Source organism: Geotrypetes seraphini, chromosome 7, assembly GCF_902459505.1.
Source record: "Geotrypetes seraphini chromosome 7, aGeoSer1.1, whole genome shotgun sequence".
Classification (NCBI taxonomy): domain Eukaryota; kingdom Metazoa; phylum Chordata; class Amphibia; order Gymnophiona; family Dermophiidae; genus Geotrypetes; species Geotrypetes seraphini.
In genome coordinates, this window is record NC_047090.1 from 99,546,783 (window position 1) to 99,560,303 (window position 13,521).

The 13,521-nt window shown below is 46.4% G+C and overlaps 1 protein-coding gene across 5 annotated transcripts in view; it reads right to left on the bottom strand.

Annotated features, from left to right (window-relative positions):
* PLEKHH1 (pleckstrin homology, MyTH4 and FERM domain containing H1) overlaps positions 1-13,521 on the bottom strand; it is a 288,947-nt gene that overhangs the window by 10,030 nt on the left and 265,396 nt on the right. For all 5 annotated transcript variants that reach the window (XM_033951458.1, XM_033951455.1, XM_033951456.1 and 2 more), the window contains 2 exons: positions 11,531-11,673; positions 2,588-2,717 (listed from right to left, as the gene is read on the bottom strand). In XM_033951458.1, coding sequence (XP_033807349.1) covers positions 2,588-2,717; positions 11,531-11,673 — 273 coding nt within the window. The remainder of the gene's footprint in view (positions 1-2,587; positions 2,718-11,530; positions 11,674-13,521) is intronic.

A 13,521-nucleotide genomic window follows, 5' to 3' on the forward strand; every position in this document is an offset into this window, starting at 1 on the left:
GTCTAGTTTTAAGGAACCAAGACCAAGGGATTTATATTCCCTTCTTGGTGAAGAGAAAGATATGATGTTGGGTCACCTAGGGTTTTTTCCATATCTTGTAAACCATGATTGGAGGGAAGCACTACGTTCAGGGACCCCTATAGTAAAAAGATTTGTGTCTCTGTTTAAACAATCTTCCTGGATCAGTAGCATGGAATGTTACTATTATTTGGATTTTTGGCAGGTGCTAGTGACCGGGATTGGCCACCGTGAAGATGGGCTACTGGGCTAGATGGACCATTGGTCTGACCCAGTAAGGATATTCTTATGTTCTTTTGTCTATGTTCTCTGTCTTTCCATGAAGCTACATGCAGTATCTCCATAACTTGAATCCTCTGTGTTGAGTCCAGCATCTCTTGGATGGGGCTATGGTGACCTTCTAGCAGGTAAAAGTATACAGAAGAAGGCCTCACACATCCTTATGAGAGACCTAAGTGCTCCTGGATGCTTTAATGGCTGGTGAGTTTTGCATGATGGAACTACGTGAAGCAAGAAGCTTCTTTTGTTGAATCCTCCAAGACAGTTTTTATGGCCATGATTCTCAGGAGCTTATGGACACCATAAAGAAATCCCAGATACAATAGCACTATCTCTCAGAAAAAAAATATACAGTAAAACCTTGGATTGCAAGTAACTTGGTTTGCAAGTGTTTTGCAAGACAAGCAAAACATTTTATTAAATTTTAACTTGATAAACAAGCAATGTCTTGCAATACAAGTACATATAGTATACACACATCATACAATCACAACTGAGCCAATGGTTCTTATTTCTCTGATGCTGCAAGAGTGTAGCGACTGTTCTAAACATGAAAAGTCTTGAAATACGAGTACATCATCACATCTGAGACATAAGAACATAAGTAATGCCTCCGCTGGGTCAGACCTGAGGTCCATCGTGCCCAGCAGTCCGCTCACGCGGCGGCCCAAACAGGTCCAGGACCTGTGCAGTAATCCTCTATCTATACCCCTCTATCCCCTTTTCCAACAGGAAATTGTCCATTCCTTTCTTGAACCCCAGTATCGTACTCTGCCCTATTACGCCCTCTGGAAGCGCATTCCAGGTGTCCACCACACGTTGGGTAAAGAAAAACTTCCTAGCATTCGTTTTGAATCTGTCCCCTTTCAACTTTTCCGAATGCCCTCTTGTTCTTTTATTTTTTTTTGAACATTTGAAGAATCTGTCCCTCTCCAGTCTCTCTATGCCCTTCATGATCTTGTAAGTCTCTATCATATCCCCTCTAAGTCTCCTCTTCTCCAGGGAAAAGAGTCCTAGTTTCTCCAATCTCTCAGCTATACCTTTTATCAGACGTGTCGCTCTCCTCTGGGTCTTGCCCCGAACGTAGTCGGGGGTTCGAGGAGTCGTCGGGGCAAGAGGACTTGGGCTCCCTCTTGCCCCGATGCTGTCGGGGGTTCAGGGTGTTGCCGGGCAGGAGGGCTTGGGCCCCCTCCTGCCCGATCGTAATAGCTGTGGGAGGGCTGATCGCTGCAGGAGAGATGGCTCATGTCTCCTACCAGCGATGGTGATCGCCCACCCCCCTCCAAATCACGGCACTTCGGGGTGAGGATCGCTGGCAGGGAGATGCCCTGCTGCGATGCTCACCCCAAAGTGGCAGGAGAGATGAGCCATTTCTCCTACAGCGAACGTTGCAGTAAGGGGTAGGCAGGTTGCTGGGGCCGCTGAGCTGCAGCGATCAGCTCAGCGGCCCCTTTTCGGCACTTATACCTGTTTTGACTTGGTCTAAGTCAAAACGTATAAGTGCCGACTGGGCAACCTGCCTAAAGTTTTGGTTATACCTGCTGTACGCCTCTGTCAGGTGTAGGTTGGCTCACCTCCCGCCCACCGCTCACCCTTTCCCCTCCTCTAAAAATGCCTCTTTTCGCTCTATGCGTTTAGAGGCAGGGGAAAGGTCTCAGCTGGTTTTAGATATGTCTAAAACCAGCTTTGATTATGGGTACTTGGACGATCAGGCTTTTTGATCGTCCAAGTACCCATTTAGGCCACTTTTTAGAATTTTTTTTTTAATTATTTGCCCCATAATATTTTGTATTAAAGTTTTTGCATTGTGGAACGAATCATCTGAGTTTCCATTATTTCCTATGGAGAAATTCGCTTTGATATACAAGTGCTTTGGATTACAAGCATGCTTTTTGGAATGAATTATGCTCGCAAACCAAGGTTTTACTGTATATCTATAAAGAGTGATCTATAATGAAAAGGGTCATCTGGTACTAACTTCACCATTAGGAACATCACTAAATACCTCATAAGAAATCATAGAGAAACTTGCCAGAAGAGACATTTTAACAGATGCTTTTAAAAGAGTTTATTAGTGTGCCTTCTGCATCCTGATATTTTGGGGTGTATAATGTTTAATATTGGTACTATTTGGTCTTTAAAATGTCTTTTCTGCCATGTTTGTAAATGAATTCTTATGAGTCCCCCCTTATTTAAGTGGTTGTATCCTACTGTGAGTGAATTCTTCAAAAAAGGTAAGGAAAAATGATTATTCAATAAATACAAATCAGTTTAAGGCGCCAGGTTTCACCTTTGCTGTAAACAATTTGGCTCCAAATAAAGACCACTTTCGAGCCACAGTCAAATAAATCCGGATACATTCTGGTGCAGAGCAGCCTCGTAGAACCTGCCACTTGGTAGCCAGTCTGTGAGCCAGATGCCTGTAGGATCCAGAGTACAGTGAGTTACTGTCAGCATGTCTCAATAATAACAACTTCACTTCACTTATTTTGAGTGAGGCATTCTTACACCTACAAGAGCTGCTGTGACATTTATTTGAGTTGTGGCTGGTTGCACGTTGGTTTGGAACCAGATTTCAAAATTCATTTGGGATTTTGTTTAGATGACAAACAACTGTTACACTACAGGATAACTTTAGCATTCAATCATATGAGAACAAGTGTATATTGTCCCTCATAGTCTATAAACGGTGCACAAATTTCTGCATTCAAAATTGCATGCTATCCTGAGATGTGCACAAAATCAAATTGGGTAATGAGTCAATTAGTGCCAATAATTGAATGCTAACAATCAATTATTGGTGTTGTCAACATTTTGTTTTTGCACATGTATTTTGCTAAGTGCTATTCTATAAAGATCAGTGCACAAATCTTATAGTGTGCAACTCAAAAGGAGGCGTGGCCATGGGAGGGGCATTCACTAAAGATGCATGCAGTATTACCAAATACTAGGGATCTGCACGTAACTTACATGCCAAGATTTACACCAAGTTTCAATTGGTGTAAATCCTCGTGCTCAAAGTTTGACATGGAAATTGGCTCCAAGCACTATTTGATAAATGGCATACAACTTGGATTTCTGTTTATAGAATAGCGCTCTGCACAGATTGTTTTTGTGTTTTTTTTTGCTCCATTTTCTGAGCACCATTTATGGAATCTAGTCCTTTGTACTTTGGGCAGAAGTACTATTCTGTGTTTTTTGGGAGAGAGGTTATTTTATAACTGCCTATGGGGGAACCTCTGCTAGATTTTGAAAGCAAAACATTTGTGCATAATGAAGTATCCAGAAGAACAGTGTAGGTTAAAGGAAAGAACTTTGATTGTATTATAATTTATTTTATGTTATAAGGTTTTATGGTTTATGTAACTGTGTAATTGTATGTTGATTTACTATGTATGTTTTGTTGTACTCCACTTTGGAATTATAAGCAAATAAACTATAATTGTTATGAGGTACAATATGGGCATGTATTTGAAAGGATTGTATGGATAAGGTAAGAGAGTGATTTGCTACTTAGTGGCTTGGTGTGAAATGTTGTGAAGTTAGTGGGGTTTTGTTTTGGTGATGCCTCCTGGTTCTCCTGTGTTTTAGGGCGGTGGTAGGCCTGGAATTTCTTCCATATGTGGAGTTTGTGAAGGTTTTACGGATGGTTGAAGAGGACAGTGGTGAGTCGTGGCAGATTGCTGGTGTCTTTCATGGTTTTTATTCTAAATTACGAGAAGTAAGTTAGTTGTGCCTATTTTTGCAAGAGACAGCATTTTGCTCTATAGTCCCAACAGGTGGTGGCCACTGGGTTGGATTACTGCAATGTCCTCTAGGTGGGACTGAATGTTGGGCTGGTTAGGAAACTGCAGATAGTTTAAAATATTTTAGTAAGATTTCTTCTTCATGTCCCTCAAAGATGAAGTGTGGCACCACTGTTGAGGCACATTGATTGTCAATATAGGAATAATATAATAATAATTTATTTTTATATACTGACAAACCATCAGTTCATGGCAGTTTATACAATGATACTATACTAGGGAATAGAAATACAAAGTCAAAAAACAATTATTAAAAAAGAAGAAAACACAATTCAGAATAAAAGCACTAGGCAAAAGATACAACCTTGTAAAAATTGTAGAAAATAGTGATTACACAGTACTATTAATTGCAACATAGTAAATAGAAATTATACAATACAGTTGATTGTACGAATAATCATAAATTGATTGGAAGCTTAATACCTTAATAAATTTAAAAATAAAATCAATTGTTCAAGATGTTCCTAATAACATAACATAACTTTATTCTTCTATACTGCCATAACCAAATGATTTCTAGGCGGTTTACACAGAAGAGGGCTGGATAATCGGCGAAATACAAATGGTTTTTAAAATTGTACATTCTGGCAAATGGCACATTCTAGTGAATTTTTTTGGTATGACCTGTGCTGGGATGTCAGCTGAGATCCTCCACAAGAACCCTATTTGTCTTTCCAGGTGTTGAAATGACAAAAATGGAGGAAATGAGCATTCTAGATAAGAGCAGTGTTGGAATGGAACCAGTTGCCTCTGGGGATACAGGGCATTCTCTCTGTTATTTTGGAAGGCTTTGAAAGCATTTTTATTTTCTTGAGGTCTTAGTTATATTGTTATATAGGGAAGTATTGTTCAGTTATTTTATTATCCCAGGACAAGCAGGCAGCATATTCTTAACACATGGGTGACGTCACCGACGGAGCCCTCGGTACGGACCTTTTAACTAGAAGTTTCTAGTTGGCCGCACCGCGCGTGCGCGAGTGCCTTCCCGCCCGACGGAGGAGTGCGTGGTCCCCAGTTTCTTCGTTTCCGTGGAGCGAAGAAGACGCGTGTATTTTTTCAACGGCCGTTGAAATCACTTTTTGCCTTCCCGCTCGCGCTTTTGTTCTAAATTTTTCTTCCTCTACCTTCGGGTTTCCTTTTTCTTTGAATTGCAAAAAAAAAAAAAAAAAAAAACTTTGATTTTTCTTGTTTCTTTCGTTTTTGCCCCGGCGGGGCCTGTTGCCATTATACAGGCCTCGGACTTCGATTTTGCGGAGGCTATCTTCCCCTTCATGCCCCCGCAGGTCGGTTTTAAGAAGTGCCAGCGGTGTGCACGCCCGATCTCCGTTTCTGACCCACACAATTGGTGTTTGCAGTGCCTGGGTCCGGAGCATCGGGCAGATTCCTGCACCCGCTGTGCCACTTTACAAAAACGTACTCTTAAAAACCGAAGAATCCAGCAAACCCTGCTCTTCGGCTCCGAGTCGGCGATGGATTCATCACCTTCAACGGCGGTACCGCAGAAATCGGCACCGTCAAGCTCGACACCGACCGATCCCGCATCGGCGCCACTGGCGCCAGGTAAGCCGGCTAAGAAGCCTTCCTCTTCCCTCGAGCGCCCTCCAGCTACGGTGTCGACACCGTCCATACCGGCATCGCACCGGTCCCGTAAACGCTCCGCCCCGATAACGGTGAGTGCCTCGTCATCGGCCTCCTCATCACCGGGGCGTGGAGCGGCATCCAAGGAACCGAAGAAAAAGAAAGCGGTTCCGATGCCACCCCTAGATGACCGTATTTCGGCCATTCTACAAACTCAGCTTCAGGAGCAGTTGAAGAAACAGCTTGAACAACTGCTACCCTCTATCCTGGCACCGCTCCTTCCGGTACCAGACCGGCCCGAGCCCCGCACCGAGCCCCCGGTGTCCACTCCTTCGGTACCGGTAAACACCTCGATGCCGATCCTTTCGGCCCAACAACTTCCTGATGATCCTGTGGTTCATTCTCAACCCACAGTGGATCCTACTCGGCACCAGGCGGTACGGCACTCTTCTCGGGACCGAGAACGACGCCGATCGTCCTCCCCTGGTACCGTTTCGGTGCGCTCTGGTAAATCTTTGTCCAAGACTCGCCACACCGCACCCTCCACCCCGGTGTCCCGACACGCACCAGAGGTCAGGGATCCTGATTTATGGGAGGAGACTCCTCTCGGTACCGAGGAGGATCCCTCCTCATCTGATGAGGAACCATCGGCACCTGATGCCACCTCTAAACCTGAGCAATCCTCTTTTTCTAAATTTCTGAGGGAAATGTCTGCTGCTCTGTCACTTCCCCTTGAATCTGACTCCAAAAAGTCCCAAGCCTTTTTAGAAGCCTTAGACTTTGAGCAACCTCCTAAAGAGTTCCTCAAGCTTCCCGTACATGACATCTTACGGGAGACATTCTACAAAAACTTGGAAAATCCCCTCACGGTACCGGGAGCTCCCCGTAAACTGGACAACCTTTACCGTGTCATCCCTATTCCAGGATTCGACAAATCTCAATTGCCCCATGAGTCCCTTCTGGTGGAATCCACCTTAAAAAAGACTCAGGGCTCCAGTGTCTATGCCTCTACCCCTCCTGGCAGAGAAGGTAAGACCATGGACAAGTTTGGCAAGAGACTTTACCAAAATGCCATGCTTGCCAACAGGGCAAACAACTATTCCTTCCATTTTTCCTTTTATCTCAAACACTTGGTCCAACAGCTGTCTGCCCTCCAGAAGTACCTACCTGAGCGCAAGGTCCCGCTATTCCAGCAGCACATATCTGGCCTTCTCCAAATGCGCAAGTATATGGTCCGCTCGATATACGACTCCTTCGAGCTCACCTCTCGGGCCTCTGCCATGGCTGTAGCCATGCGTCGCTTGGCCTGGCTCAGAGTCTCCGACCTGGACATCAACCACCAGGACCGCCTGGCCAACGCCCCCTGTCTCGGGGATGAGCTTTTTGGAGAGTCACTGGATTCCACCACTCAGAAACTCTCTGCCCATGAGACCAGGTGGGACACCCTGATCAAGCCGAAAAAGAAGGCCCCGCCTGCTCGACCCTATCGGCCTCAATCATCTTACCAGCGGAGGTTCTCAGCCAGGCCACTCAATCCGCCTCCCCAACAATCTCGGCGACCCCGTCAACAGCAGCACCATGCCCAGGCTCGGTCTCAGGCCACTCAACCCTCCAAGCCTCCTCAGCCTGCTAAACAATCTCAGCCCTTTTGACTCTTCTCTCCAGGGCATAGCCAGTCATCCACCCTCGCTGCCTCTTCCACAGCCTATCGGGGGTCGTCTCACCATCTTCTCAAGCCGTTGGGAAGTCATCACGTCGGACCAGTGGGTCCTCAACATCATCCGCCACGGCTACTCTCTCAACTTCCAGACTCTGCCTCCGGACAACCTTCCCGTAGAGTCTGCTTCAACCTCATCTCAAACCCCCCTCCTCCTGAGGGAGGTTCAATCCCTCCTCCTTCTCAATGCCATCGAAGAAGTACCTCCAGATCAAAGGGGGCAGGGATTCTACTCCCGCTACTTCCTGGTACCCAAAAAGACGGGAGACCTCCGTCCCATTCTCGATCTCAGGGACCTCAACAAGTGTCTGGTCAAGGAGAAGTTCAGAATGCTCTCCCTTGCCACGCTCTACCCTCTTCTTTCTCAACACGACTGGCTATGTTCCCTGGACCTCAAAGAGGCCTACACTCACATCTCCATCAATCAACATTCTCGCCGCTACCTGCGTTTCCAGGTACTGCACCACCACTATCAGTACAAGGTGCTACCGTTCGGCCTCGCCTCCTCACCCAGGGTCTTCACCAAGTGCCTTATAGTGGTAGCGGCCTTCCTCAGGTCTCACAACCTCCAGGTGTTCCCCTATTTGGACGATTGGTTGGTGAAAGCACCTACGTCTCCACTTGTGCTACAGGCTACTCATCACACCATCTCTCTCCTCCACCTCCTGGGGTTCGAGATCAACTACCCCAAGTCGCATCTGCTTCCCACCCAGCGACTTCAATTCATTGGAGCAGTTCTGGACACCACGCTAATGAGGGCTTTTCTCCCCTCCGATCGCAAGCAGACCCTGCTCCATCTCTGCCGTCAGGTACTCATGCATCCCTCCATTCCTGCTCGACAGATGATGGTCCTCCTGGGTCACATGGCCTCGACAGTGCATGTCCTTCCTCTGGCTCGTCTCCACCTTCGTACACCTCAGTGGACGCTCGCCAACCAGTGGTCACAGACTACGGATCTTCTTTCTCATCCCATCTCTGTGACATCATCTCTTCAGCAATCTCTCCAATGGTGGTTGAACTCCTCAAATCTTTCCAGGGGTCTTCTTTTCCATCTGCCCCCCCACTCTATGATCATCACCACAGATGCGTCCCCCTACGCGTGGGGAGCTCACCTGGGAGATCTACGCACCCAGGGACTTTGGACCCCACAGGAGCGTCGTCATCACATCAATTTCCTGGAACTCAGAGCCATGTTCTACGCCCTCAAGGCTTTCCAACATCTTCTCTGTCCTCAAGTCCTCCTCCTATGCACAGACAATCAAGTCGCCATGTACTACATAAACAAGCAAGGCGGCACCGGATCTCGCCCCCTTTGTCTGGAGGCTCTGCGCATCTGGACCTGGGCCACGGACCGCAATCTCTTTCTCAGGGCGGTCTATATCCAGGGCGAACAGAACTCTCTGGCCGACAATCTCAGCCGCATCCTTCAACCTCACGAGTGGACGTTGGACCCTCCGATTCTACTCTCCATCTTTGCTCGATGGGGCACTCCGCAGGTGGACCTCTTTGCAGCACCTCACAACCATCAGCTGCCCCAATTCTGTTCCAGACTCTTCTCTCCTCACCGTCTGGCCCCGGATGCATTCCTGCTCAACTGGAGGGATCGGTTCCTCTATGCCTTCCCTCCACTTCCTTTGATGTTGCGGACCTTGTCCAAACTCCGCAAGGACAATGCCACCATGATCCTCATCGCCCCTCGGTGGCCTCGTCAACACTGGTTCTCCCTTCTGCTTCAACTCAGCTCCAGGGAGCCCATTCCTCTTCCTGTGTTTCCTACTCTACTTACACAGCAGAATCAGTCTCTACTACATCCCAACCTGTCTTCCCTCCACCTGACAGCTTGGTTTCTCTCGGGCTGACCTCTCCGGAGAATCTATCTCAACCGGTCCGCCTCATTTTGGACGCCTCCAGGAAACCGGCCACTCTCCAATGTTACCATCAGAAGTGGACCAGATTCTCCTCGTGGTGTCTCCGGCATCAGCAAGAACCCACCTCTTTGGCGGTGGAAACTGTCTTGGAATATTTGCTCTCGCTGTCCAACGCTGGCCTCAAAACCACCTCCATCAGAGTCCACCTCAGTGCCATCACTGCGTTTCACGAGCCTATTCTCGGAAAACCCCTCACGGCTCATCCTCTGGTTTCAAGATTTATGAGAGGGCTCTTCAACATCAAACCGCCTCTCAAGCCTCCTCCCGTCGTCTGGGACCTGAATGTGGTTCTCTCTGCTCTCATGAAACCTCCGTTTGAGCCTCTTGCCACAGCTTCATTCAGGCTTCTTACCTGGAAAGTGCTTTTCCTAATTGCCATCACCTCTGCCAGGAGGGTTAGCGAACTGCATGCACTGGTTGCCGACCCACCGTTCACTGTTTTTCACCATGACAAGGTTGTTCTGCGTACCCACCCTAAATTCCTTCCCAAGGTGGTCTCAGCTTTTCACCTCAACCAGTCCATTGTGCTTCCCGTCTTCTTCCCTAAGCCTCACTCGCATCCTGGAGAACAGGCGTTGCACACGCTGGATTGTAAGCGTGCCCTTGCTTACTACCTTGATCGTACCAGAGCTCACCGAACATCCCCTCAGCTCTTTTTGTCTTTCGATCCCAACCGTTTGGGCCGTCCTGTCTCCAAACGGACACTTTCAAATTGGCTTGCTGCCTGTATTGCCTTCTGTTATGCTCGGGCCGGTCTCTCTCTGGAAGGATCTGTCACGGCCCACAGAGTCCGAGCTATGGCTGCTTCTGTGGCTTTCCTCCGTTCCACGCCCATCGAGGAAATCTGCAAGGCGGCCACTTGGTCCTCAGTTCACACGTTCACTACTCACTACTGTCTGGATGCGTTCTCCAGACGGGATGGACACTTCGGCCAATCTGTGTTACAAAATTTATTTTCCTAATGGCCAACCATCCCTCCTCCCTCTCTGTTAGCTTGGAGGTCACCCATGTGTTAAGAATATGCTGCCTGCTTGTCCTGGGATAAAGCACAGTTACTTACCGTAACAGGTGTTATCCAGGGACAGCAGGCAGATATTCTTAAGTCCCACCCACCTCCCCGGGTTGGCTTCTTAGCTGGCTTATCCTAACTGGGGACCACGCACTCCTCCGTCGGGCGGGAAGGCACTCGCGCACGCGCGGTGCGGCCAACTAGAAACTTCTAGTTAAAAGGTCCGTACCGAGGGCTCCGTCGGTGACGTCACCCATGTGTTAAGAATATCTGCCTGCTGTCCCTGGATAACACCTGTTACGGTAAGTAACTGTGCTTTATGTGAACCATCTTGATTGTCTTTCAATAAAGACGGTATATAACTTTTTAAATAAATAAATAAAATTGAAAAGTACATATGCAAGCCCAGCTCCACCCCAACCCTGCCATCTTTGGAGGAGGTTCTCAGCTGGGGATATTTGGGCATCCCCACCAGCTATACAGCAAGGGTCAGGACTGGTGTGAGACCTGCTAGAGCCCAGGTCAGAATATAAAGGAAAGCTCTCTCCCCGATCCCCTCTCCTACCTGTCTTCTCTCAAATTTCCCCACTCGCCATTACTATCGCACCAACAGACCTTCACCAAATACAGAACAACAAATTACAAATTAAGCTACCTTTTAAATTTACCCACTAGCTGTCCAATTCCTCATCTCACTCTTTCCTCAGTCCTCCATTCTCTTTCATCTTCAACCTACACCCCATTACTATATTTCTACCATCTGCAATCACTATCCTCTCTTCTATTTTCTTGTCACCCTCCTCCTTCCCCTCCTGGCCTCTCCCACAGGTTCCACCATTCCCAATGTCTTCCTTCCTCCACACTTCTAGCCCTGCATCTGCTCCCTCTTCCTTACCTCCCCACCCAATTATTGATGTTAATTGGTTCATTAGCCAATTAATTTGCACACACATCTCAGGAGCCCGTCTAAATGTTGGCAAGCAAATCTAGGTGCCCTATGTAGAATCCAGCAGTGTAGGTATACTAGAACTTATAAGTGAGCAAATTAATTGTTTGGGTGTTAATTATTAGGTATGTGCATGTGCAGGTGACTTGTACACCCTTTAAATTTTCAGGTTCCCACAAACTGAATGTATGTTCACAAATGTACATTCCTATGGCACACTGCTATAGAAATCATGTGCACGTCTCCTACCTGAGCTGCTCAGGAGTAAAACTTAGTTTGTAGCGCTTTGGGTAGAACTTTTCCAGAACCTGCAGAAGAAGATGCTGCATTTTGGACTGGAACGTCCCACCAGGGCTCGGAGGTACTGGCCGGTCTAAGTCCCCATGCTCCACCTGTGGAACAATATTTGTAGACGATGTTAGCATCAAAAATATAAGCAGAGTCAATCAAGCTCTTCTACTCTTGCCACACTAATTTCACCTTAATGGCAGCAGCCCAGATTTTTGTACTGGGAGGGTGCAAGGTCTCCAGATGGGTCAGTTTTGCACATGCTCATTCCTAAGCCAGGCTCACAAATTTACTGCTGACGCCTCTCATTTTACTTATATCATACTAAAGATAGTATCATATGTGGAGTAGCATTTTCGAAAGGACACACCGTATATACTCAAATATAAACCAATCTAAATATAAACCGAGGTAAATCTTTTTCTCCCCAAAAAGGAGGAAAAAAGGTTGACTCAAAAATAAACTGAGGTTAGAAATTTGAGTATGTGGGTGTCATTTGTCATCCCCCCAGAACACCTGGCCTTAGTCACACATGCAGAAAACAGAAAAAAAAAACTTCAAACACAAATCCACAAACAAAACCCTAACATGACAGACTCTGCACACAGTACACCACAAGAAAAATAGAAAGAAATGCATTTCTTCCTGAACAGTCCAAAATATAAAAACAACAGATATAAATTTTCAAAGTTGACATATTTTAATCACTAAATTGAAAATAAAAACCATTTTCCTACCTTTGTTATCTAACAATTTTATTTTTCTGGTCTTCGTGTTCCATCTGTGCTCTTAACTCTGTTTTCAAGGCCTCTTTATGCATTTGCTGTTTCTTTTCTCTCCTTCACCTTTTGCACTAATTTTCATATTCAGTTTTGTTCCATTTTTCTGTCTCCATCTCAAATCTATCATTCCAGCACTTCCCCTTCCTTCTATCCATGTGCTCCCTCTCTTCCCCTTCCCTACGTCCATGTGCAACATCTCTTCCCTCCTTCTCCACTTCACTCCATCCATGTGCCCCCATCTCTTTCCTCTCTTCCCCTTCCCTCCATCCGTGCACCATTTCTTCCCCCTTCCCGCCATCCATGTGCTACCATCTCCTTCTTCTTGCTGCCCGCAGCCACCCCTGCACCATTCCTTTGCTGTGGTCCACCCAAACGGAAACAGGAAATTGCCTTTGCAAAGAGTTGTATATGGGGCAATATAAATACTTTCTAAGAATATTTTGCCACAATCTTTTCAGTTATAATCATGTCCTGAATGATGAACAATGCATTGCAACTATTATTCTAGAAAAGGCTTGTTTTTTAAAAATTTTATTTCCAAAATATATCAATAAGTATAACATATAAAGAAAACTACAAGCCCACATTCCCCTAAATTCTATATATAGCGCTCATAATTGTGGAACACAGTTTAATTGAATAACAAGCCAATTAGCGCCAATAATTGGGTACTAAATAAACAATTATTGGTGATAATTGGCAACAATTTGAATTTACATGTGCATTTTCCTAGTGGGTATACTATAAAGATGCAAACGTAACTTATAAGTGCATGGGGATGGACACGGGCATGGTCAGGGATGTTCTTAGAATTTACGCTCAGTGTTATAGAATACTGCAGATCCATACCTAATTTAGGCATGAAGTTTTACACCAGGTTTCAGTGGGTGTGGATTTATACCAGATGTGAGAATTTACACCAGAACTGGGTATGGATCCTGACACTAGGTGCTATTCTATAAATGGCAGTCAGTTTGGAGCAAAATTAATTACCCAGTGTAAACATCCACTTGGTGAATTTGCTTTTCACTGGCAAGTAGAGAATGACACGGGAAAAAAATCTGTCCCCGTCACTGTCCCATCACCGGACCATCGTCCCCACAGTCCCCTTCATCTCCCCGTCCCCGAACCCACTGTCGCCTTCACCGCCCCGTCCCCGCAGCATCCACT